Source organism: Phoenix dactylifera, chromosome 1, assembly GCF_009389715.1.
Source record: "Phoenix dactylifera cultivar Barhee BC4 chromosome 1, palm_55x_up_171113_PBpolish2nd_filt_p, whole genome shotgun sequence".
NCBI classification, from domain to species: Eukaryota; Viridiplantae; Streptophyta; class Magnoliopsida; order Arecales; family Arecaceae; genus Phoenix; species Phoenix dactylifera.
Window position 1 is genome coordinate 36,858,712 of NC_052392.1, and position 26,563 is coordinate 36,885,274.

General features: G+C 37.1%; 2 protein-coding genes across 2 annotated transcripts; one reads left to right on the forward strand and one right to left on the reverse strand.

The window, feature by feature from the left end:
• The first annotated feature begins 882 nt into the window (after positions 1-882).
• On the forward strand, positions 883-19,356 carry LOC103702609 (protein CHROMATIN REMODELING 24). The gene is made up of 20 exons (XM_039133258.1): positions 883-1,300; positions 1,372-2,075; positions 3,343-3,473; positions 3,578-3,632; positions 3,806-4,042; positions 4,207-4,262; positions 4,341-4,431; positions 6,179-6,316; positions 6,484-6,561; positions 7,706-7,915; positions 8,002-8,073; positions 9,536-9,616; positions 9,698-9,816; positions 11,755-11,866; positions 12,224-12,292; positions 12,482-12,576; positions 13,449-13,577; positions 18,588-18,653; positions 18,744-18,885; positions 19,007-19,356. The coding sequence occupies exons 1-20, from the start codon at positions 1,201-1,203 to the stop codon at positions 19,184-19,186; spliced, it is 2,865 nt and encodes a 954-aa protein (XP_038989186.1). The 5' UTR covers positions 883-1,200; the 3' UTR covers positions 19,187-19,356.
• A 717-nt stretch (positions 19,357-20,073) lies between these two features.
• On the reverse strand, positions 20,074-26,407 carry LOC103702610 (BTB/POZ domain-containing protein At4g08455). The gene is given in 3 exon segments (XM_039133270.1): positions 20,074-20,673; positions 25,959-26,200; positions 26,203-26,407. Coding segments are annotated over 3 exon segments (849 nt in total). The 5' UTR covers positions 26,345-26,407; the 3' UTR covers positions 20,074-20,208.
• Between the last annotated feature and the right edge of the window lie 156 nt (positions 26,408-26,563).

Here is a 26,563-nt window from a genome sequence, read left to right on the forward strand (position 1 = left end):
GACGAGTATTTTACTCCAAAAGGATGGAAAAAAAAGTGAGGCCCATGCGTTTGCTGCATCCTCCATGGTTTAAACTGCCAGAAAATGGTTGCGCATGTTGCACCAAAAAAAAAAGGCAAACTTTTGCCGATCGACGCATTCGAATAGCTTTCAAAACTATTGTATTGTTACTTGGAAGCTTCCTAGGAGATGGGAAAACATAAATGAATTAGTTCATGCAAATTGAGCAAGCACAGACCTTTCAGTCACCTTGTATGAGAAGCATGCTTATAGACCACTAATGCAATGATCAAGTACTAATATCTTTGCCCATGGACCGCATATGTCTACAATGCAGCAGCATCTTTTAATTTATTTTTTTGCTTCTGGCTGGGGTCTGCTTTTTTTTTTTTTCCCCGCTAAAGCCGATGGCTCATATTCATCTTTGTTATACCGAATGGCTCATACACGTCTAGTATGGATGCACCCAAAAAAATCAAATAATAACAAATCTCAGAGTGTTCTAGGCAGCTTCCTTTCTCCAACCACAAAGCCTCTTAAGATGGTCAGCCACGTATGAAGCCACCCAATCCGCGGCCTTATTAACCTCTCTATAAACTTATTTGGTCTGAAAAGCAACATTCCCACTTACCATGGCTCGAATGTTCCAGAGTAGGGGTGGCACCTATACAACTACTCTGGCCTATAGAACACGTCGTGTATAGCCCAGACCAGTCCGTGCCGTTCTCAACTCCGCCTCCATTTCCCTCAACTCCGCCCTTAGAATAGAAGGGTCAAAGATTAGCATTCTTCAGCAGCAACCATCATAAAATTTGGGCTTCTGATTGGGTCTGCTTCACGACTTTAAAATTAGGGACAGGAGTATGCCACCACTCTCAAAGCAAAACCCGGTGCCGGAAACCACGACGTTTTCCCTCTTCGTCTTCCAATACGGGCGCAGTTTATTTAGCTTGAAGCCTTGCTTCCTAATCCTCCATCAGTTGATTTTCTTTTTATTGAGCCAAAAAAATTGTTAGAATTGCATTCCCTTCAGTTTGAATTCGAGGCCGAAGCGGGAAACCGACCATAGGAGATACGACGCCGACAAGCGTCTCCCATTATTCGCTTCTTATAATCCCGGTGTTCCCCAAAATCTCTTCCGTTCGTTTATCTCGTAACGAAGGGCAAGAACCGAGCGACCGAGCGACCGAGCGAGCGGAGATGGCGGAGGAGGAGAGGAAGCCCCTCAGCCTCAATGAGCGCCACCAGCGCCTCCTTCAGAAGCTCTCTCAATCTCAATCCCGTCCACCCCATCGCCCAGGTACCCATCTTTTGATCCCTAAACCCTCGTTTTCGATCGGTCGTCGCTGACCCTTTCTTCCTGGTGATCAGAGGCGAGGGTCCGTAAGGTCAAGATGGAGGGCCGGCGCCGCCTCTGCAAGCTCTCCTCGGAGACCCCCGACGAGACCCCGGACGAGAACTTGTTCGATTCGCCTCCCAGAGTGATGGACGCCGGCGCCGGCGGCGGGGGCGGTGAGGAGAGTATCAGGGACATTCTGGACGATCTCACCTCACGTATGGATGCCCTCTCTGTCGAGAAGCCGAGGTCCAAGCCCGTGTCCTGTGTTCCAGAGCCTGAGGTGGAGTACGAGAGCGCCGCCTCCTCCCTATCTCCCTCTTCTATCAAATCTAGCCCTGGAAAGGACGAAGAAGGAGAAACCAAGAAAAAGGAGGCGGTGGTCAAGGGGAAAGCCGTGGGACGATCTTGTGCTTTCGAGGATGAGGAGGAGGAAGAGGTTTGTGTGATTTCAGAAACTGGTGGGAGGAGAGAATCGAGTGAGGGAGAAGGCGAAGATGGATTGGTTGAGGTCCTTGATGATGAGTCAGTGGGGGTTTTGAGTGATGATGATGAGGGGGATTGCTTCACGATGGCTGGCACTGGCAGCAGCAAGTCGAGGATGTATAAAGTGCCTCAAAGAATTGCAAAGATGTTGTACCCTCATCAGCGAGATGGGTTGAAATGGCTGTGGACACTTCATTGCACTGGGAGTGGAGGGATTTTGGGTGATGACATGGGGTTGGGGAAGACTATGCAGGTATAAAGCATGTGGTATTACTTTCTTGTCTATCTTTCTACCTATCAGTCAGTTAAAATCGTGCTCATATTTAGATTGTTCTGCTTTACTGCTTATGATTTCTACTTGACAGAAAAATGAATGCGGTCAGTCAATACATCATATCCGGCATTTAATCGTCTTCATCAGGGGGCTGCTTCATGCATCATTGAGCTTAAACCCTGTGACTGTAGTTAGGTCAGGTTTTCTTTCCGCCAGCCTTCCAGGTTTTATGGCAGGCCTCTCCCTTGGCCAGAGAGTAAGAATGCAACACCAACTTGATAGAGGGCCAATATTAGGTTGAGCGAAAACTGTAAAACAAGAGGAAAACTTGATTTAAAAGGCCAACACCATAAAAGTGATGGGTTTTGATTTAGGTTGAGGTATGCTCATTATCATTGCTGAGTGAAGTCCAGAGTACATTGATACAAGCAAATATCTAATGTTTATCTCATGTTATGCATCACGCATTGTGGTAAGATACGTTGGACATAGCATAAACACTCCTTTTGAAACCTCATTTAAGTCGGAACACCAGCATATAAGTAATGGTCATATCATGTTATGCATCACATAGTGGTAGGATACATTAGATATAGGTTGATTGACTTTATGCTCCTCTCCAAACCTCATTCAAATCAGAAGCTCCCTTCTCCCTTGTGTGTTTCAACAATACTAAACTGTACATAAATTTAAGGACCCCTGCCACATTCTTGTCTTTGAAGGATGAAAAAGCAATTTCAAAAACTTTTTAAGGAGATATTGTTGTAGTATTTTTACTAAAAAGTATTTCTCATAGTTGTAACTACTCTTCTAAGAAGTAATATGATGGACATTTATGGGGCTATACTAGTTTGTATCTCTTCTTGCGATCAAGATTTCTTTTAACTAGGTTATTTTCTTTAGTTGGGCATATGGGTAAATTACTTTGTGATCTTACTATTTCAGCAAAACAGATGGTCCAACAAGGCATTGTTTCATTGCCATCTATGCTGTATGATTGGGTCCTACTTAGAATTATGTAGTTATGAATATCATACGTGTTCTAGATGACTAAATGATTTCACATGCCATATTAACTAAAACATTGGTATATCTTATGTCACCCTAAACTTGACCAACGTAAGTGAAAATGATTTCCTACAATACTGGAGTATGTAATTCTGACTATTATGCCTCATGTTTTTTCTTGTTCCTGTAGGGAATAGTGAAGTATTTCTATATTGTTGATGATTTTAATTTTTTTTAGGTTGCTGCTTTCTTGTCTGGTCTTTTTCATTCTCATTTGATTAAGAGGGCATTGATTGTGGCCCCAAAGACACTTCTTGGTCATTGGATGAAAGAGATGTCAGTCGTGGGGCTCGGTGAGAAGATTAGAGAGTGAGATCCATATGACTTCTTTTGCCTTATTCTAGTCGCAAATCGACTTTTGTTAGGTAACTTGATTATTGCTCGTGTTTTTTCTTTCTCTCTTTTTCTTGCAGTTACTCTGGAGCTAATGCAAAACTTCGCCAATATGAACTTCAATATGTACTCAAGGTCTTGTTACTTCTTTTTTCAGCAGCTTCTGAATCATCTCCATATTAATTCGTGATTTTGCTATGTTTCTTCTTGGATAAGCACATTGTGATGCTTTAGGATGAATGTATGTCATATAGGTGGAATATGATTTTCTTAGGCTGTTGCTTATAATTGATGGTTCTGTTCTACAGGAAGGTGGTGTTCTTCTCACAACATATGACATTGTGCGAAACAACTCAAAATCTATACAGGGTGATTGGTATGCTAATGGAGATGGAAGCGAGGAAGAAGTCTTATGGCATTACACCGTGCTTGATGAGGGGCATATCATAAAGAATCCCAAAACGCAAAGGGCCCAAAGTTTATTTGAGATACCAAGTGCTCATCGCATTATTATTAGCGGAACACCAATACAAAACAACTTGAAGGTGATTCCTTTTCTTCTCAATTTGTTGCTTTCTCATGATTGTTCTTATTTTATAAGCTTTTGGTGGACATATGTGTGCATGTGTGTGTGTGTGTGTGTCTTTATGTATTAGTGAACTTGTTTGAAGCCAAAGAGTTCTTGATGTTGATCTTTTCTTTTGACTAGGAACTATGGGCTTTGTTCAACTTCTGCTGCCCAGAAATCTTGGGTGATAAGGATGAGTAATGGACCTTCTCATCGTTCTAACTGGCCTTCATTTTTTTCGGTTACTGTACATTGAATGCTGTTTATTTTTGCAGGTTTAAAATAAAATATGAAAATGCAATCCTTCGTGGAAATGACAAAAATGCTTCTGACCGGGAAAAACATATTGGTTCCACAGTTGCAAAGGTTTAAAATTTTCATCTGTTGCATCCATATTTTGTACCTTTGTCTTCTGCATGTCTACAGTTGCTAAAATCTCCAATGTAGTTGCTACTCAGAGCTAAAATCTCTGAATTTCTCGTAATTCACAATTCACTTATACTGAATATTGTTGTTTCAAAAGTTGTACAAACTAAAGTTTTTTATATAAAAAAATGGAGAAAAGATGATTCGATATTTTAAGTTTCTTCTTGATTAACTTGTTACATGGAATCTCTTATTTGTGCTTGTTTTTGGTTTTCCTATTCTTTAACATGGAAAATTCAATAAATCATGTTTTAGAATCATTTAAAAATGTAGGGAGATCAGCTCTGTATTATTTTTGACATATGAAAAATCATTACTGAAGTAGACTCAACTATTAATTTTTAATACAATTCTCCTAGAGCTATTTTTCTGATTTAGAGCACAGATTTAAAAGCTCCAAGTTGGTCAGTTTAAGATTGGCATTTATGATTGTATAATACTGTCCTTCCCTTCTCTGGAGTAAGTAACTTTTATTTTTGCATGGATATAAGCAACTAATAATTATTTTTTCGGAGCTGTATCTAGATATATTATTGGTAGTTGTATGGGCAGCTGATGATCACTAATTGCATGCTAAAGGTAGTAAGCTATTCTTACAGATAAGATTGAGCAACTGGGACAAACATCATTGATTCAAAAGACATTCAATAGATTACAAAAACTTTCTGCAATTTCAGGATGTGATGTGAACAACATGGAAATCACAATTTGTAGAAGTTATGCCAAAGTCCAATGCCTTAGAAGTTGTGTGAAATAAATGTGCATGCAAAAATACATAAATTCATGGAGCTTTATTCATCTACCAACACCCATGTCAAAATATTAATGCCCATGTTGAAACTCAACTATGTGCATCTAGGGAGCATAAATGAAGTTCTGTCATTCATGATACACAGACAATAAGTGAACCTGTCTTAAGTAATGCAGAAACATATATAAATTATTATGCATTCATGAAGATAGGATTCTTGATGATATGAAAATCTTTGCTTTTTTTTGAAACCTCTTAGAATTCCTATGCCATTATTGTCTATGATTTGAGCTCAAACCATGGACAAATGTTGTGTGTTGGAATACTCCTAACCTTCTATAACAGGCTAAAGTTGTTGCACAAACAGATTCATGGATAGAAGACGTGGGAGTTGATAGCATTATGCCTTAATGCATGATTCTTTACGCACAAAAGAATTGACTAGAATAGAAAGAAATAGAAAGGATAGGTAGCTGCATATGGGTAGTACATCGTACTATCATTTGATATGGGCCTGTACAGGTCCATCTCCTGGGGTCTGATATGCATGGAAATCAAGGTGGGGCATTCGGCACTATTTACTCTCTTAAGTATGGCTGGTACTAATTATCTTGCCTGATGCACATCGATATTATTTGAAGCATAAATCCTAGTTGTGTGATATGTAAATACAAGACAGTGAGAAAATCTTTTGTTTGTAAAAGTTGGGATGCCAGTTAAAGCTTGTTAATTATAAATTTGTTCCTTGTACAGTGCTTTCTTTATCTTCCTGAGCTAAAGTTGTCTCATCCTGATTTTTTTCTAATTTATTATTTAAATGGATCATACTTATAATCTGTCTTTTTATCTATGTATTTGATCTATAACATGACCTATGTAAGCATGTTAGTTTGTTTTGGCATCTGAAATCTTGCTGGTACACTCGCTTTTCTACAGGAGTTAAGAGAGCGTATAAAGCCATATTTTTTGCGGCGGTTAAAGAATGAAGTATTTCTTGAAGATGATGGGACTAAAAATGTAAAATTTTCTAAGAAGAATGAGATAATTATTTGGCTAAAACTAACATCTTGTCAGGTATTTATCAATCCTTCATGTGTGGTAATTTTGTCATCTCTGTTTCTTATTATTTGTTGAAATTCTTCATGTGTGGTAATTTTGTCATTTCTGATTCGTATTATTTGTTGATACTTGATAGTGAATTTTTGCCTTTTTTGTTAGTTGAAATTCTCTTTTGGATGCAGAGGCAATTATATGAAGCTTTTTTAAATAGCGACCTTGTTCATTCATCAATCAAGGGCTCGCCGTTAGCTGCATTAACGGTAATGATCACCTTCATTTGTGGGCTTTTGATGCCAAGGCCTAACTAGAAGCATGTTACCATCTTTGTAAATTATAGTGTTGTACTTAAGATTTTGTCTTTTCTCATGCATCTAATTTGCATAACTTTTAAGTAACACCATTTTTCCCTTATGCTATTTACATGTTCTTCATTGAAAAATCACTCCTGAGGCATTCTCAATATAATGTACAATTAAGTTCTAATTGAAGATTCTTGTTCTTACTGTCAATTCTGTCCTTTTTTTTAAGAAAAAAGAGAGCAGGGTATGAAATCATGGAAAATTAGGGGCTACAGGTGATATTCATGGTGCCCTATTGACACACTCTGAAGATGCAATTGTTGATGCTTGTAAGCTCAATTATTTAAGTCTATCACATTGTTATCTTCAAACCATTTTTAGCTATGTACTCAGTGAAAACATTTACTGACCATTTAATCTGCTATGGTAACAGATGGAAGAAAAAATTGTAAAAGTCCACTTATTTATAAATTGTCCTCTTTAGAACTATGGTAACAGATGGAAGAAAAAATTGTGAAAAAGACAAATATTCAGCTTGTAAATTTTTAACTGACATAGCATTATCTGGAAATTACTTTCTGAGGGAATTGTGAAGGGAAATAATCAGTAGTATCATCATTACCATCAACCAAGTCTACTTCCAGCAGATGTGTTTGTCTATGAAAGCATAACTCAAAGTTGAAAACTCTCCACCGATGATTTAACATATTCTTACAATTAAGTGTCAATTCTGATCTTAGCACTGATATTTGGTGCCAAAATGGTAACTGTTTACAAAAGGAGGGCTTGCCATGAAACCTAGAAGGTTCACTGCTGAATGTGGGAACTTACATTGGTGATTGGTCCACAACTTAAGCTTATGAAATCAAGAAGCAACCCTCTGAAGTTCCAATGAACTTGAAGAGAATCTAGGTGAAGAGGAAAATATTGAAACTTGGAAATATTTTCATTCTCTACAGTACAAACTATAAGCCAAAGAATAAAATTTCATTTTTATTAATAATTGCCCACAAGTTCTTAGAAATTTTTGGATATAACGATGTTCTGTGGCTGTGGACTTTTTCTTACAGTAGTACCTAATTCAATTTTGTTGGCTTTGAATCAGATATTAAAGAAAATATGTGACCACCCATTGCTTTTGACTAAAAAAGCTGCAGAAGGCATACTTGAAGGGATGGATTCAATGTTGAACCGCGAAGAGCTCAGCATGGTTGAAGAGATGGCTATGAATTTAGCAAATATGACTGATCATGATGATGCTCCACAAGTTGATCTCAACGTGTCATGCAAGATATCTTTTATATTGTCCTTACTGGTCAGAACCTTCTGTTTTATGGATGATAATTTTAATGCCAATCTTTTTTCAGGAAAATTTTATCCAATATGATCCTTATCTGGCAGGAAAACTTGATTCAAGGGGGACATGTCGTGCTGATATTTTCTCAGACTCGTAAAATGCTAAATCTTGTTCAGGTTTTTGTCTCTATAAGCACATGCTTTTTTTTTTTGCTTCCACATACATGTGATGCTCAACATAAATTAAGTAGTTACACTGAAGCATATCTCTTTCAGTTGTTGAAGAAAGTACCCTAATCACGTATGCTGATAAAGATGATATTTTCCTTCACCACCAGTCTAGGTATGATTAGCTAAAAGTGGGATGAATTGAATTTTAAAGTTCTACTGGACAATGTCTCGTATAGTACAGGGATCCTGCAAGTTTAGATGTTTATTTATTAAACATGGATTTCCCCTTAACCACAAGTCAGCCATGAAAGAGACATTGTACAAAAAAAAAAAAACAAAGAAGTAGACTTTCGCTCATGTCGACTGTTGAAAAATCAGTTCAGTACTTCGAAACACTGAGTGGCTTCACCAATGTAACACTATTATGCTCAGTAAAGTGCTTCGTACGTTTACTAAGGGTTTTTTAAAAAAATATATTACTTTCTGTATTTTGTTTAAAGTCTTAATATGACATATTTTATATGGATATTTGCTTTTGTATATATGTCAAACACAAAATGTGATAATTCTGTCAATATGACTGGTTGACCATATGAATTTGTTGAATACTATGGTCGCTTTGGGGGGATTTAGATTTAAAAACCATGATTTATCTCTTTCATGAATTCAAAATTTTGAATTTTAAAAGTCGAGATTCTTTTATGAGGTGTTTGGTTATTATAGGTGAAAGTTTGAAAATTGAAGAACTGAAGATATGAAGGAGAGGAAATCGTGAATTTGAAAAATGCTACTCGAACTGGACGTTTCGATTTTCTGATTTAGGGCCTTGTTGAGATTTCATCACGCAACCGAATACACCTTGTTGCAAAATCATGATTAGCAATTTCTAATAACATGATTTTCTGGAACATCCAAACATCTTTTTTTTCTGTTGACTTATTTTCTGGCTCAGCTTTATTCTGAAATAAATGAGTATAATTTATACATGTACAATTAAGAATACCTGGAAAGGCAATTAGAAGTAAAACAAAAGGCAGAAAGATAGAATGGTGAAGAAACAACGACGAATCGAAACATGACAGAACCACTGCCAACTTGCAAGTCAAACTCATCAGTTCAAAGAGAAATATTTGCAATAACAAATCCCTAATTTTGTCATCATCAAACCAAGAGCCTTAAAACACTACTGATATTTTTTTATTTTGCATACTTTCACTAATTAGCAAGTGATGGAGCACACTCAAACTATTGGTCAACCCTTTTACAGAAAATTCATACAATTATCCTCTTTTTGGCTCTTTCTTTGGAAGAGTTATTTTCTGTGTGCACTGTAATAGTTCTGTTCTAGTATTTAAGGAAGTACGAAGATCGATGCTTAAAGTGATGAATTTGTGCATTTGAATATTAATTATGCTGAATTATCATAGTTTATTTTTATTGGTTTCATACTGTATAAGTATATATGCAGGAAGCACTGATATCAGAGGGATATAAGTTCTTACGCATTGATGGTACTACCAAAGTTTCTGACAGAGAAAAGATTGTGAAGGTCCATATTTTCTGCATTTAGTTAGCAAGCTTTGAGGTTTTTTGCTTGATTATTTTCTTTTTAAAGGTATTTCCATTTTAGGATTTTCAAGAAGGTGCTGGTGCTCCTATCTTCTTGTTGACCTCACAAGTTGGTGGGCTTGGTTTGACACTTACAAAAGCAGATCGTGTTATTGTGGTTGATCCAGCATGGAACCCAAGGTGATTCATTTATGATTATACTTGTGACATGTGTATTTATATCACATAATTAACAAATTTTTTGATGTCTGTGACTGTTGATTTTATATCGCCTTTTATTGTCCTTAATGTATGTTCTATTTCAGTTTTTAGATAATCTGATATTTCTATCTATTTCCAAATATATGTAGCTGTAGTAGCTGCTTTCTCTTGCAATTGTGTTGTCAGTCATATTGTGGGAAAATATTTTGATCTGCATTTTTCCAGAAGGATTTTTGCTTATACAATAGAAGAAATGCAATCAGAAGAATATCTAGATGACAAAATAACTCGTAAGATTAGTTTTCATTTGGATGCTCCTGAAAAATTATGGATAGGATAATATCTCAATAAAAGAATAATGAATTCCAGATGCTGTATTATATTTTCATTTCTTAATCCAAAATTGTGTTACTATACATTTGACAAACTATTATATACATGGTATTAATTGTTTTCCATCACCTTCACATGCCAAACTGAGTGGATAATTTGAAGGTTTGAAGTACTTGCTGCACTTACTGGGTCCTCAGTTGAGGGTGACTTCTTGAAGAGACTGTATATACTTCCCTGCTAATTCTTCATACCAACTTCTTGCTGCTTTCTTTGCAATGTATTAGAAATTAGAACTATAAAAATTTGTACTTTATTATTCTCAATCAGGCTTGTGTAGGAGATTTTTGTATTGGAAGATGTTATGCTCCTTAAACCTTTCGGAAAGCAGCACTTGATTGTTAAGTAGCTATAGAAAAATTTCTGGAATAATTGAACTTGCAAGGTATCATCAAACTCATTTGTCAATTCATTATTGGACTAAGATTTCCTATGAAAATATTCACCACATATTTATCTAATATTGCTTTTCTCCTTGAGATTTCATACTTAATAGTTCAAGGTTTCAAATGTTGAAGGTTGACTTATTTATGCTAACTATCTATTCTGTTGTGGATGTCTCCACTTCAAATATCTTGTTTTTGGTTCTAATTTTCCTGTATGTTTGTTTTCTAAACTAATGTCATATTTTATTCCCCTGTTAAGCACAAGCACATGGTGACTCTGATAAACTTTATTTTTCTCTTCCAGTCTTCTCTTTCTAGGATAATGCCTCATAAGTTCTTATCGACGATGGCCACAGGATTGGATGCAAAGATGTCTTGCAAATTATGCATGTGCATGTTTCAATGTATTTATTCTATTGTTAAGCTCAAAACCTTGAGTGTTATCTCTCCACCGCATGCATCTATAGCATATGTTGAAATATAGTGTATTTATTAGTGTAACTAGGATTTTGACCACTTGGTAGTTTGCTTGGTTCAGATACAATGAAAACATAGGTTGATTAGATTGATAATGCCAAGTCATAAGCAGGAGCTCGATTCCTTGTTTCGTTAATTTTGGCTTAGCCATACAATTCCTGCTTACCTATGGGTTCCTTCCAATGAAGAGTGCTCTGAATAGAAAAATTCTTGAGATCATTTACGGCTCCCTCTATCTGAGTTGACCTCAGCATCCTTTATTCCAACTGTGGAATTTGAATTTAGGGCGCACTTGTATTCATTTTGGCCTAGGCTTGATTCATTCTGAGCTGACCATTTCAAAACTATGGATATCATTTTGAGTGTCCTCACTAGACTTACTGATATTCTAATGAAATGATGCGCTTCCCCGAACTAGTCTTGGAGATTTAGCAATTTCAAGTTGAATACTCGACCCCTAATGATAGGTATGGATTATGCTGTAAATTAACTCAGAGAAAATCTGTCTCGGCTCATGGCACCTTATCGATCACTATTTTTTGATCAGTCTTGATTTTCCCCCAAAGGGAATTTTGCTACCTTTCTTTAGTGTTATTGAAATTTGGCTATCTTTACCTTGGATGATCTCTACTTAATTGTTATTGCCCTTTGGTTGTTTACACAGTACGGACAACCAGAGTGTAGACCGTGCTTATCGAATTGGGCAAACTAAGGATGTCCTTGTATATCGAATGATGACTTGTGGGACCGTTGAAGAAAAGATTTACAAAATGCAGGTCTGGATTTTGATATGTTGTACATATTTTGTGACTGTTGAAATCTGTTGGTTTATTTTCTTGAGAATGCCATCAGCATTATGAACGTGAGCTCTGAGTTCAATTTTTTTTTTGCTTAAAAGGGATCAGTTTGATTTATTAGGGTCTTATTTCAGCAGTATATTCAAAATCAGTTTACCATATGTTTTTAAAACTTACTGAAAACCCCTATTCTCAATTTGCTTCTTGTTTTATTTGGTTACTCATCAACATTATTGATGTCAAACTTTTGCTGCCATTTATTTGCTTTTGTATATTATTTTTGACAAAATCTTTTCAAACAATTCTGTTGGATGTGAATGGGTAAAATTCTTCCAGGTTTTCAAGGGGGGTTTATTTAGAACTGCCACGGAAAACAAAGAACAAACTCGTTACTTCAGCCAGAAGGTACCCTCATAAATTATTTTCATTGTTAGTAATTTGTTTTTGCTCATAAAATAATTATTATCCTAATCACTTACCTTTTATTATGATCATTTCCTATAGTACTATTCAGCATTTTAACATTTATTTTGTACCCTGTAATAGCTTGCCTTACTACCCTTCTCTGGTTATTGTTATGATGAATGATATTAGGACATTCAAGAGCTTTTTAGTCTGCCTGAACAAGGGTTTGATGTTTCACTAACTCAGCAACAATTGCATGAGGAGCATGATCAGCAGCAAACAATGTATTGATTCTATTTCCTTAGTTTGATCAGCCTTTTATGTTGTTCGAACTTTTATTACTGCAATAATTGGTTCTTTTTTTTTTGTTGCAAAATCAGTCTATCTATTTTTCTATCTGTTTCTATACCTATGTCTATTTTGTCTATATATATATGGTCAAAAATTGAACAGTTTAAATAACACGAAACTTTTTGACCACTTGATACATAGGCTAGGGGTCTCCAAATCATATGATTTTTCGGGTATAAGTAGTTTAGAAGTAATAGATCACATCCAATGACCTGATCATTGATGTGGGACTGTCATCGTCCAATTCAAAAAAGGTCCAACTCTATAAGAGTTACATGTGTAGGTATGTGCGTATATACATACATACACGTGTATGTATGCTATCTAGTTTACAATAACCATAACCATTATCTTCAAACCTTGTCCCAACTATTTTGGTTCCTCTGCTTCATAAGTTGAGGTCTTTTTTAATAACTCACTATCAACCAAATGTTAATTAATAACTCACTTTGCTTTATGAATCTTCATGCATTTAAAGCATGCTATCTGCATATACAGTAGTGGTCTATTTTCTTTCATTACAAATCAAAGATTAAGAGTTATTTTATTGAGTATATTTACAATACATGTTATCAAATTGGGTTGTGTGTATGCAAACGCATATCAACCACAATTTGCTATTATTCTCTAAAACAGATCAAGGTGCTTGAGTCTCATTAAATGCAATGCTCTTTCTGATTACTTTTTTAAAATAGATTTGTGTTCCTGTTTCTGTAGTGTTGAACATGCACTTGAATATCAATTTTTGGAATAGAATAATCTTTGTAACATCATGTATTTCTCCTGATGTTTTGTGTTCTATCAGGGATGACTCTTTGCTGAACCATATAAAGTTTCTAGAGAGTCAAGGTATTGCTGGTGTTAGTCATCATAGTTTGCTCTTCTCTAAGACTGCTGTTGTACCACTTGTGCAGGAGAGTAATGAAGTCCAGAGGTCAGTCTTTATCTTATCTTCGTTGGTTTTGAATTAATTTTATGTTGCTGAATGTTGCTTTTAAAAATATAAAAGGTTTTAAAGACTGTTCTTATCTCTGTGTTGCCTACATGGATGATAAAAATTATTGTGTTTGAGTATAAGAATGTCATAAGCTTGTTTGTCTATCTTATATTTAATCATATATTTTGCATATTATGTGAATTTATTCTTTCTTTTTTGTATATGTGCACCGGGAGATGGCTATTTGATCACTAATTCTTTTTTTTTTTTTTGTGGTGGTGGGGGGGGGGGGGGGGGGGGTGTTGTCATTTCTACTTACTTTTGGCAACTTGAAAGCAGTTTTTTCGACCTTGTGATTATCATATTTTAGAAGAACTATTTGTGGTAGGATTGCCATGTATTGCGCCCACTGTCAAGTCCATGTATTCATCAAATTCATGGCTGTTCATACGACTTTTTGTGCTAAACAAATTGGGAATCAACAGGTGGGTTATAAAATTGGTAGTTCATTTATAACAAGTAAAGTCTACCTGAAGAACTTAATTAGTTTTATCTTTGGAACCATGGATTTTGTCCTCCCTGAGATACAACTTTGCCATGCACATGAGGGACCTTACCTTGATGCATGTCCAACATTTATAGATTTGTTGCATATAGTACTGCTTTCTTTGAAAATCTAACATATTAATGGGTCTGGTTGGTTTCTTGCAACTGGTTTCTGCAGTGAATTACAAGTTCATGCACCTCTAATTTGGGCAAATGTTATTAGTCTAGTTTGGTTTGACGCAATTGCAATAGCTCTAGGCAAATGTAATTAGGTTTCTGCCATTTGGTTAGATAAAACCAGTATGAATCTCATGACTTCATACTTGGAGTGGTGAGCTTTTTCCCATCTCCCAAGTATAATCATAAAAGAGTTAAGCTCTATATCTGTAATAACTGTCTTTTCCTTCAACCTAAAGATGCCATCTGTCTTTTTCACACGCAGCTCATAGATCAAGACTTCATAGGTAACAACACTAAGTATAATCCTAGAGCTTTATTATTTCGAGAACAACCCAATTATCATCTCAACCTCACCCGATTTGCAAAGCACATTGATCAGACATGCATAACAGTGCATCTAGCTGTGCAAATCACTGTGATGCATCAAACACCATTTATGTAACTTCTTTGTATTTGACTTTAGGAAGCAAACTGAGAGTACACATCTTCAAACATGGGCATGGCTCACATTAACCAGAACAAGGCAACAGTAGAGAGCCTTGTGCCACCTAATCTGAACTAAGTGGAGCACTTCTGGTAGATGAAGGGAAGGCCCTGATGCTCGAGGGAGAAGTGGTGGATGGATGAGCAGTAGATGAGGAGGTGGAGCTAGATGAGCTGATTGAGGTGATGATGGAAGAGATTTGTGGGGCTCCTCTTATCAAATGGCTGAGTCAGAGGATGGGTGAGATGATTGCGGAAGAGGTAGGTCTCTGTCTATTCCAAAGGGCAGTATCAAGGGATGGATAAGGGAAGTTGGTCAGGGCGTAGAATAGAAGAAAGGTGGTGGTACATTGTGGCGGTGTATGGTAGCAATGGTGGTGTAAGATAACACTGAGGCCTGAGGGTATAGTTTACATTCAACTATTCAAGCATTTGGAAGTGGAGATGGTGGCTAGAAATGATTGGAGCAAGCCTTGTTCAAATTGAAGGGGGAGACCCATCCACCGACTTTTGAGGGAGCCGCTGGAACTGATGTTGGCAGCCTGACAATCCAAACTTTTCAGTGGTTGCAGGAGGAGATGTAGAGGGCTTTTGAGGAGGGTAGGGGGTGATAGTTGGATGGAGAGTACATCTACTGAGAGTAGCTGGTGATGGCTTGGTCCATTCAAGTCGCAAGTGGTGTCTTTTTGGCACCACAAGATATTGCATCAGGACGTATGCTTATAGTTGGTGTAAGATGCAACATAAAGGTGTTATGCATCATCAGTTATACGAGCTCTATCAAGTTGCAGCAAACTAAGCATAGGATTTGAGCCAGTTGCTGCAACTGCTTATGCAGGTAACTAAACGGACCCTAGGCAGTGCTAGAGTTTTGCTTTTTTTTTTTTTGCCAAAGCAGATCATAAGACTAAGAATTCAAGATATTTTCACCTTTACTTGTAGCAAATGATGTGAAATTCTAGAATTCTTTAGTTGGAGGTGCCCTTTTATTTGTGTATATGTTGCATGTGTAGGCATAGAGCATCTACACATATAGCCATCATTTAGCTGAGTAGCTGATAGGCTACCAATCTGTTAGTACTTGTCCATTTGGTGACGACATTGTGCCGAACTTAAGAACAATTGATGATGATGACATTGGTTGGTTTTGACACCCATTTCCTATTGGAAGAGTTGCAAAAGAATCTGTTAGTACTTGTCCATTTGCATGCCTGCTGTGGCCAAATTAGTCCATCAGTTTCATTCTGTAGATAGTCACTAATTCTCGTTATTCTTAAGAGATGGAGCAAGGTTTCTGTTAGTGACATTGACTACTTGTCCCAAGATTTGCTAGATATAATCTGCTGAAAAAACCAGGTATATCCTATTCACTCAATAATCTACCTGGAGCAGGTTATGTAAATAATACAGCAGCAATCTTCCAGCATAATTTTGCTTCATATATGAGCTGTAGATATGGAGATTTAGTGGAGAAACAATTTATTAGTCAGAATTTGGTAGGGTGCTAATCTAAGCCATCAATTGTAGATATCAAATTTTCTATCTGGTATATAATATTCCACAAGGTGAAAAATGGACCATTGCTAGTGTTGAATTTCGCAAAGTCCATAGAAAAAATTAGAGGTTTAGATGAATCACCCTTGTGGATGTCCATTGTAGTTAACCATGTGGCACCACAAGCATCCATGTGGCATTCACCTGAAGTTCTGATTTTAGTTTGATCAACGCATTGGTAGTTCGTTGTTTTTCTTCTGATGATTTTATTCAATTCGCTAAGTTTGCCCCATCTATTGCTTCTTTTAAATGTCTTTTGACTATCCAAAAATGTTTATTTTGCTCAAGAACTATTTTAACAATAGATGCATTGCGTTTCTAATTTTAGGCGACATTAGAAGATGGCAAATCTTTATGGCATTTTTTAGCTTAATCTTTTGTTATGACTTACAACTTGTATTGCCATGGCTGATGATCCCATAGTTAGATCTGTCAAGGAATGGTACTTTCCTCAAATGATGGGCTTATCTCTATTCATGATTCTCCATCAAAGAAATTTAGAAATTCAGAGATACAATGCTTTACAGCAGAATTATAAAAAAAAAAAGAGGGGGGGGGGGGGGGGGCACAACCCTGTGCACGAAGCTTTTTCCAAAAGGGAGAGTAGTTGCACATACCCAAAAGCCAATTTGGTCAAGTAAATAATCTTTTATTCTTCCTTAGTGCATGTCTGTGTTTCTTCTATGCGTATGTTTGTGTATGTGAGCCTTTTTGTAGTTCAGTTTCTCAGGACCCATGTTATCATAGTTCTCTTCTAGAGTTATTCACATGCCATCTACTTGAGCTTAGCTCTTGTAGCCTTTTTCCCACTGCAATAGAAATCTTTTTAGGAAAACTGTTTCAGAAGTTTCCTTGTTAATGTTACAAACTGCTTTCTTGACCTCAATACATCAAATTCTGCTTCCTCTTTTGAGACTAAGGCCGTGTTTAGTTCCTGAATAAATCTAACCAGCATATTTGAATAATTTTATTCAAATAGATATTTATTCCTTGTTAATCGGTTAAAACTATTTTGCTCCTCTCCCTCAAATATTTCTAACCATGTTAAAACTGCATTAGTACCACAAAGTTACTTTTCAGTTTTTATGAAAATCCAAAAGTGCCCCTGAAGAACCAAAACAAAAATGTTTGTCTGAATAAATGTGGATAAAGGTGAAAAGTGAACGTTATTCATGTTTATTTGGGAACTAAAGGGGTGTACGGGCTTGTTTGGATGCCATGGCACAAATCACTAGAATTTTTTCTAAAAGAAAAGCACAGGTTTGGAATGATTTTGCAATAAAATCCCAATAAAAATTCTACTTTTCTGCAGTGGTTGTTTTTGTAACTTGGAGGGGGGGGGGGGGGATTTATTGGACCAATTTGTTTGTGGGAACTAAAATGTTCTTAAGTAAATATATTCACCACATGGCATATTTGGAACCAAATGAACTTAAAACCTCTTCTTCCTCTTAAGTAAATTACTGTATTGTCATTTTTTAATACTAAACCTAAAACACAAGGTCAGGAAAAATGCTTGGTCTAAGAATTTATATAATGCAATGCAATATGTAGGTTGATTTTAATATTGATTACCAGTTCATTGCCATAGATTAAATTGATGCTAGGAGAAAGTCAAGTTTTGATTTTAAACTTGATTTTTTATTATCATATTCAGCAATATAGGATTGACGGGACATTTCCATCATCTCTCCCTTCCATTCCCTATTCTCCATATTCACATCTAATCCACTCCGCGTGCTGAGCCTGCATGGAATCACCTTTTTACTATGATATTCTACTAAAGTCATCTGAATAGTTTGTTAGGGATGTTTTCCTCATGGTCTAGATTTTAGAGTGCCCATGGTATGCCTGATTACCACGAAATACCCTGGGGACTAGATACATTCATACAGGCCCTAAAATTCAAGGGGAAAAGAATGTTTGAACCTGATAGAAAAGGGAAATGCTTGCATGTATCTTGGTATAAACTAGACCTGAAGAACCAGAATGGGTACTGAAATTTCAGAAGATATTTTGCCTTGTAAATTTATATATCTAACTGGAATGCTACTTCTTGTATCAATGTCCATATGAATCTTAAAGATGCAACATTTCAGACTTTCAGTAATGTATGCCTTATGTTGTAAAATTATAACATAGAGATTTTTCACTTTGTACCATCGTGTGGACTTTATGTTTGTTATATGCACTAAATTTCTTCCTTAAGTGACATAGTTATGCCAAACTGACGATTATTTGCAGTAAGATGGGAAACAGAATTGTTAGAAGTTCAAAATCAGGGTCATCATTTGAACGTGCAGTGAACGGGTGTGAACTGGAAACTTATTATGCTTAATCTACCAGAGAAGAGTGGCTTTTGGAACAAAACTAACCAATGGTCATTTTATGTTTTAACAGGGCAGCTTATGCACTCAACCCAAAAGATCAGAAGTTCACTTCTAGAACATATACTCCCAGGACTTCACCAAATGAAGCAAAAGACAGTCCTGAGAACATTGATGAGAGAATCAAACGTTTATCTAAAACTTTGGCAGACAAGGTAGAATTCTCAAAGCTTTATTTTGTGCATGCTCACGTGCATGTTTGTGAATACTTATATTTGCCACCATGAACCTGTGATCTCTGACTAGTTGCTAACCCCTGGAAAAAATGGGTTACAGGCCCTGGTTTCAAAACTTCCAGATCGTGGAGATAGGATACGCAAACAGATAGCTGAATTGAATCAACAGATCTGTACTATTAGAGAATCGCCACTTGACAACTCAATAGAAAGGAAGGAACCAGAAGTAATTAATGTAGATGATCTTAGTGAGGGGATGCAAAGGATCTTATCTGTTTAAGTGTTACTGACATGATTTTACATATTCAAGTTATTTGAGTAATGACTCTTTTGATCAATTGATGTCCACCCATGTAAAGTGATGTATTGCTTCACTTAATCATTGAATTGTTTTGGTTGTCCAAAATTTAGTGATAATCTGGCACCTCATGAACGTTGGGGATAGTTTCAGATTTACAGCTGAGCTATGCACATTGTAAAGCATCATTTCCCTTGGGGTCCAAAGCTTGTATGGATTTACTTCCCAGGGTTGGACAAGTGCACATGTGCTACAAGCCAGTTAACTCATGAGTTGCTTCTCTTGAAAACGCATAAAGGCATAGCTCCCAGTGAAGAAAGATATAGGGAAGCTGGAAAGAATGGATTCTAACAGACATGTCAGGGCTGGTAGCGCTGGAAAATTCTAAAGAGGGCATCATATGCTCCCGCCATCCACATATCTCTGATGTTGGTTTTCAGAGAATACCAATAGTTCGCCAGTGTCTTCTCTTGCTTTGACCTAAAATCAAACCTTAATTATCTGAAACAAAGTGAAATGATTGAATTAGTTATGTGCTCTCAAAGTGAACCAAAACATGTTGATAACATAACTTTATCATCTGCAGATTAATTATATGAATGGCACATGAATACTGTCTTCCCTTGCATGGTATTCCAAACAAAACAATTCCTCCCCATCACAGCAAGGCCAAATTGCTCCAGAGGTACAAGCAAGGCCTATTTCCTGCTATTGGAAATTTGACCTAAGAGAGGCTAGAAGCGTTTAAGGGTAGCAATTTATATTGGCTGTTAGGTATCTGATCTTACCCGATGCCATGTAGGTTAGAAGCCATAGCATCATGGTTGCATTTTAGTTGGATGACCAAATTAGACTTAAACAAGGGCATAAAGCACATGAACACACATAAAAGAATTAACATAAAAATGCCCAAATTCTTTAGTATTTTCATGATCCTCAATCCCTGCCATGAAAACAGAGGGTCTATGTACAGCAAACAGCTTTCTCACTTGCTGATTTTACTTCTATGGCTGCAAAGTCAAATCCTTGGCAGCAGTATTGACCTGCCTGGTTAGGTAGGCTTCATAGATCTCGACTACAAGCCGCGGGTCCTTCTCCACAAGCTCCTTGTACTCTTCTCGTTCAGTTAGGGTGGCCATGTTGTCCATGATTAGCGATAGAGCGGCCTCAAGCAGTTGCTTGGCATTGTGCCTATGAGCAAAGGCATAATGTGCGATGGCGTTATCATTATTCACCTTGGATGTCATGAACTTCTCACAGAAGCCCTTCAGATGCTTCACCTGGTATTTTTCTGCCAAGACCAAAAGGTCACATGCCAGCTGTTCATCAAGGAGCACTTCTGCTGTGTACAAGAAGTGGACAAAGGACCGAAGAACGTCATATGAGACGTCGTAGATCTTAATCATGCCACTCCTACTCTCTTCCATGTCATTCTCCAGCATTGCCTTGAAAACAGGCGACCTACTAATCTGAATGGGAAAAAATCAAATTGTTAATGAAACCTCTATTAGCTAATGATCATATCTCTGTATTAGAAAAATAAAGTACACATCAATTAGCTTTCAGAAATGGTTTTAAAGCAAGGACTATATTAATTTTCACAGTTAATCATCACTCACATCAGAATGTCAACAAATATAGCAAAGACTGTTTTCTGCTATCGCATGAAACAATATAACAACTCCTATATATATACATATACATATCCCGCTGGCTTATATCGCCACTGAAAGGTCAATTTCACCAGGCTTATCAGTCAGTATGTGCTTACATAAGATGAATGAATATCTGTTTTATGTGTTACATGTTTATGCAAACTACAGTGATAGGAAAACTTATGGCCCAAAAGGAGCTGTTAAGGGTGCGAAGCATGGTAATCACCAAATACATAATACTGGCTATGAAAAAATTATTGTGATCACCACTTGACACCCTAACACTACCAAAAACAACCACCATAAAGGTATTCCTTGTGCCAATGACTCCTATATCTACCAACTATGGGTACAACTACCTGGTTGATAAAAAGATCTTAAGGCATCACAAAAAGACCACATACTCGTGGTCTCTGAGGTGGTTAGAAGACCTTAATAAATATCTGGGACATAAAAAATATACGGTGGCTGTCAAGAGGTGAAATTGAAAACTGAATGGTGAAAAAAACAGAATGCTTAGAAGTTAGAAAAAAGAACATGGAGAGAAGAAGGGAAGATGGGCCCAGGACAAGAGATGGAAAATAGGGTACCAGTTCACAGTACTAAAGTACTGGTTCTACAATTTGCCCTTCACATCAGACCCCAGATCAACACATCTACTCCCCAATAAACAAGAACAAAAGTGATCACTTCCAAGATGGCTGGAGGATGGGCACGAATTTTGATTAAATTAAGATTCAGAAGTGATGGAATCTGACAGATTTGGGTCCAGAGAGGAGGATTTTTCAAGGTGGGAACCATAGGCTAAAGGTTTGTGAGGAGGAGACTGGGTGGAACCAAATATCTAAAGGAATGCGGTTTAAGTGAAGGACCAAACCCTGAGGCTGAAGGTTAGGGAAGCTACTCTCAAGTCCACAGATCTCAGTTTGAAGGGCCAGATAAGTTTCAGTTTCAATCAAGTGGCAATAGTTTGAATCAATGAAAAGTTTAGTTTCCATTTCGATTTCAGTTTTGGCTTATACCAAGTAAGTTTTAGTTTCAGCAGCTTTGCTCGTTGAAGTTCAAAATTCAGAATTTTCAATTGAAAACTGTCAAAATACTAAATAAAGCTTAATTAAAACTAGAGTTACAAAATACAAACAAAAAGTAAAATTATAGAATAAAATTAATTAGACATTATCTCAAAGTATATATAGTTTGGAACCTCTAGATGTATGGATTCTGTGACTTCACATTCGGACAATCAAATAAGTAATTTAAATAATAAGTTAATACAGCAACTATTATTTGGTTAAAATCTAATATATGAAAAACTAGATATCTATCAGATTTCACTTTTAGGACTTAGCCATCTGTGTCTAATATTTACTATAAAGCTCTTCTAGATACATGCTACCATATCTTCTCAAAACCCATAAAACTAAATTCAATCTTGCCAAAAATTGGCACAATAGATTGTATATGCAAATATTTTGACCACTAGTTCTGACTGAAGCTCTAAATCTAGCCTGAGTTTCACATTAATTCCAACCAAAATAGAAATGTTCAATTTCTCTTCCGAATTTTGAAACAAAACATCAATCATCGGTTGAGGGTGAGATATCTCATCCTAAGCCCACAAAAGTTACATGGTCTCATATTCATGCAAGTACCTAGAGGAAGGGCAGATGTATTTGAGAAGGTGATGATGTAATTTGATTCTCAAGTGTAACGGGAGGCAGTTGATGAGAAAATGTCAGCACAACGCCCCTTCCAAACCCCCTTCCCCCCAACCCGCAAGTGCAATTGTATTGCAAGATTTCTCTTTTCTAGGGATAGAAGAAGTTCCATAAGGTTGGAAATGTTAAAAACGAAGGATTAGTATAACATTTGCTTTATATTGATTTAGTGGATTTTCCTACCATAATGAGCCAAGCGAGGAATCTAGAAAGTGGTGAAATAATGACTTCACAGTTTATATATATATATATAAACTCCATCACAACCAGGAAATATCTTGTAATGGAGAATAGAACACCTTCAAAAAAATCAAGAGCTAACATGCCTCGAAGCACTATAAGCTACCATGTTTTCGACCTAATTAGGTTTTTCCAAGTCACCCATTGATATGTGAGACATGTTGCACCTTGTTTTCTTTTCTTGTATTATGTAGGGTTAATATGTAAAGCCAGCACCCAGCAGTTCATCCTTGATGGACATCAAGTAATCAATTGAACCCAACTGGCTATACATTTAGCATCCAAATTTGGGTAAACAAGAATGATGGCTGCATTTACTCGAGTTGAGCCTCACTCTAGGCCCCAAGTTAGCTTAAAAAGGTGAACAATTCATTTTAGACCCTTAATTTTTCATCACTTTGTCTAAAAATCATTCCTCGGTATCTTTTAAACTTTAATAAAACAAACACAGCTCGGCATCATTATTATCAAAAGAAAAAAGTTATAGAAGTATCATAAAAACTCCTAGAGTACCAAGTTACTGTCATTCATCATAAGGTCAATCCTGTCACTTTCAGTGGGCCTTTGGATATAGTCAAATAGATTGCCAAAACAGCGCCATATTCTAGGAGCCCAGACTATAAATGTTGCAGGTCGACGGTTCCTTCCCCTTCTTCAAACTCCTACACATATTTTTTATATAGAATCTCTGACCAATGACAAAACAAGATCCATGTTGCATCATATCTAATTGGATTTTTTTGGTTCAGACCGAAAAAGTAATGTCACTTGATTATTATCAAATTGACTACAATCTTTTTCTGCTTGTGAGGATCCCACAAAGTGCTTTCTGCTTCTAATAGATCATGACCTAGATTAGAATTATTTTCAATGAATCTGTAATAACTGATCCAATTTTTTCATCAAGTCTAGGTGAAGACCCAAGTTTTTGTGCAACCAATCCGATAGAACAAGTCCACATAAAGAAATATCATTAATTTCTTTATACTCATTATAAGTTCAAAGTACCATTTGCATAAATAAGAATCGCCTTCCTTACATGATTTCTTCTTCATATAGATAGATATAGGATCCATGGGGCAATTACTTAGAAGTACATTTTGTGCAATTACCCTTCCTATCCGATAGAAAACGATCCCATGATCCTAAACCGATCTTACCTAGGATCGCAAATCCCAAGTTTGTCTATGAAGAGCTGATCTAATTGTATTAGTTTCTAACATTGATTTCTTTCTATGTAATATTCATCGATAGGGCCTCATTGATAAGTGATACAAGATCTCGTGCATCGGAACCCATGGTTTTGGACCCGAATATAATGAAAAAGTGCTTTCATTATTGTGGAATAAAATGCCTTTCATATCTTAATGCATGTATCTAATTTATTTGGAGATATTAGAGCAGGATCCATTTTTTGAGGAATATAAGTTGAAGTAATAACAAGAATATTTCTAGTGGGGCATCTTCCACATTCCTCAGAAAGATGACTTTCTAAAAATGACTTGTTCATATACAAATCGGTGAATGTTTGGAATCCATATTATGTAAGGAGATGTTGCTTTTGTTAATTAGAATTGGAGGGGTAATATCAACTCGGCCTATTTTTTGTGTCATATACATAGCACATTCATCACAGTTAGCAGCTTTGTATCTAGGTCATCATCAATATTGATACCGTCAATTTTGTCAGTATTATCAATAAGACAACCTTCGGACTTGTCATCCAGAAACTTGTTTGGATGCACTCTCTATTTTGGTCCACATATAATGCACTTTCTCTATTTTGCAACCTTAATGCCATAACCCTTTTTTCTAAACCATGGCAAGAATTGACTCTTTATCATTAATCAAAAGTAAATATCTCCAAATATAATGAGGTTGCCCATTGCCCAGTAGATAAATGAATGCCTACATCATTCAGAAGTGGATAAAGGAGGAAAGGTGCGAGAAGAAATAAAAGAAAAGGGAATTTTTAAAAAAATAATAATTGCATGCATAAGCCTATCAATAAGAAAACAAAAAGAGGGAGAAAGCCATTAGAATCACCCTTATGCCACCATCACAATTAGATGACTCCCCTAACCATTACCACCAAGAAAGATGCTGAAAGTAGCAATGCTCCATGCCCTTGTAAAACTTGCGACCCACAAAGAATATTCAGACACCCTTATGCCATCGCAATTAGATGACTCCCCTAACCATTAACACCAAGAAAGACGCTGAAAGTAGCAATGCTCCATACTATGCCCTTGTAAAACTTGCGACCCACAAAAAATATTCAGACTCCCTTCCCAAACCTCCAATAAAAACATGACTGAAGAGTTGCCACCTTCAGCAATTTGTTCCCCTTCCATCTATGATAGTCCCAGTCATGCAGGATACGGATCCAAAAATTAAAAACCTTAAAGGAGATGAAACCTAATCCAAAAGTAAAAGAAGATGGCCATTGCTTCATCCTGCAGCCTCTCATATCCTCCACTGTCCTCTCCAATTTGCATCATTGAGCAAGTAAAGAGGATCACAACTTTAATCAAAGCACTAAAGTATCAGAACTCAGCCCCCCCTCGCCCCCCCTCTTGGCATACCATCCTCCCAAAAATCACAACATCTGAATCCAGACTAGACACTAGTATGAGCGCATATGTTCCTGAATCCCATAAAGATAGAACCAGTCGATCTGCAATAATAATGGCAAACAAATATTCAATCCCAGATTTATCCATTTGAATTAAATAAATCTCCTTTCCTTCAAAATTTTGCGATCCATCAAACTGATAGAACCGCCGCCCATCATTAATAAATGTTCTTCTCAACCAATATCTTTTAGACATAAACTGGACTTCACCACCTCCCCACCCCACCCCACACACACAAAATGAAAGCAAAGAAATTCGAAGCAAAAACCAGAAAATCAGCACAAATTCGAAGCAAAAGGAAAAAAAATAGAAAAAAAAAAGCCAGAAACCGATAGCCGCTCAAGAATTCAAGAAACCAAAACTTTCAAGCGCAAATCAAATAAATTGGCGTAAAAAAAAAACAAATCGCATTATAAAAGCATCAGTTGCTGCTCCAGATCTGATTAAACATCAGTCAGGAAAGAAGAAAATCAAGAACGGAAAGGGAAAGCGATGAGTTCGTTACGAGGACGGCGCGGTGGGCGGGGACGGCGGGCGAAGTGCAGAAGGCGGCGGAGGAAGAGTCGAGTGGGGCGGCGTGAAGGAGAAGGAGGTCAGTGCACGAGGACGAGGAGGAGGAGGAGTAGGCGCCGTCGAGGGGGGAACAGAGGCGGAGGAATACGATCTTGGCCTTAAGATCCTCGATCTCGCGCTTGAGCTCCTCCTCCGTCTCGCTGGCCTCCTCGTAGCACTCCTTGCACGTCCCGCGTCCCCCTCCTCGTACTCCTCTCGGCACGACTGGCACCACATCCTCTCTCTCCCTCTCGCTGCCCTCGCCGCCGGCCGTCGCTGAGGGGATCGATGGAGAACCGATGGACAGGGTCTTGTGACGCCTTCTTGACGGGACCACATCGGACAAATAAAGAGACAGACTACCTCAAACAAGATTCGCCTTCTTCCGCGAAGTAAACCGTTGGATGCGCGATGGCCGCTTCGAGATCTATCTATGCGGCAGAGAAAGATAAGGTTCGGAGTGCTTTGAGTGCAATCCAACGGTCGATATTGCGAAAACATCAATCATTTCTTCGCGCGAAACATACAATCCGAGCCCTAAACGAGCACCAAGTTTTG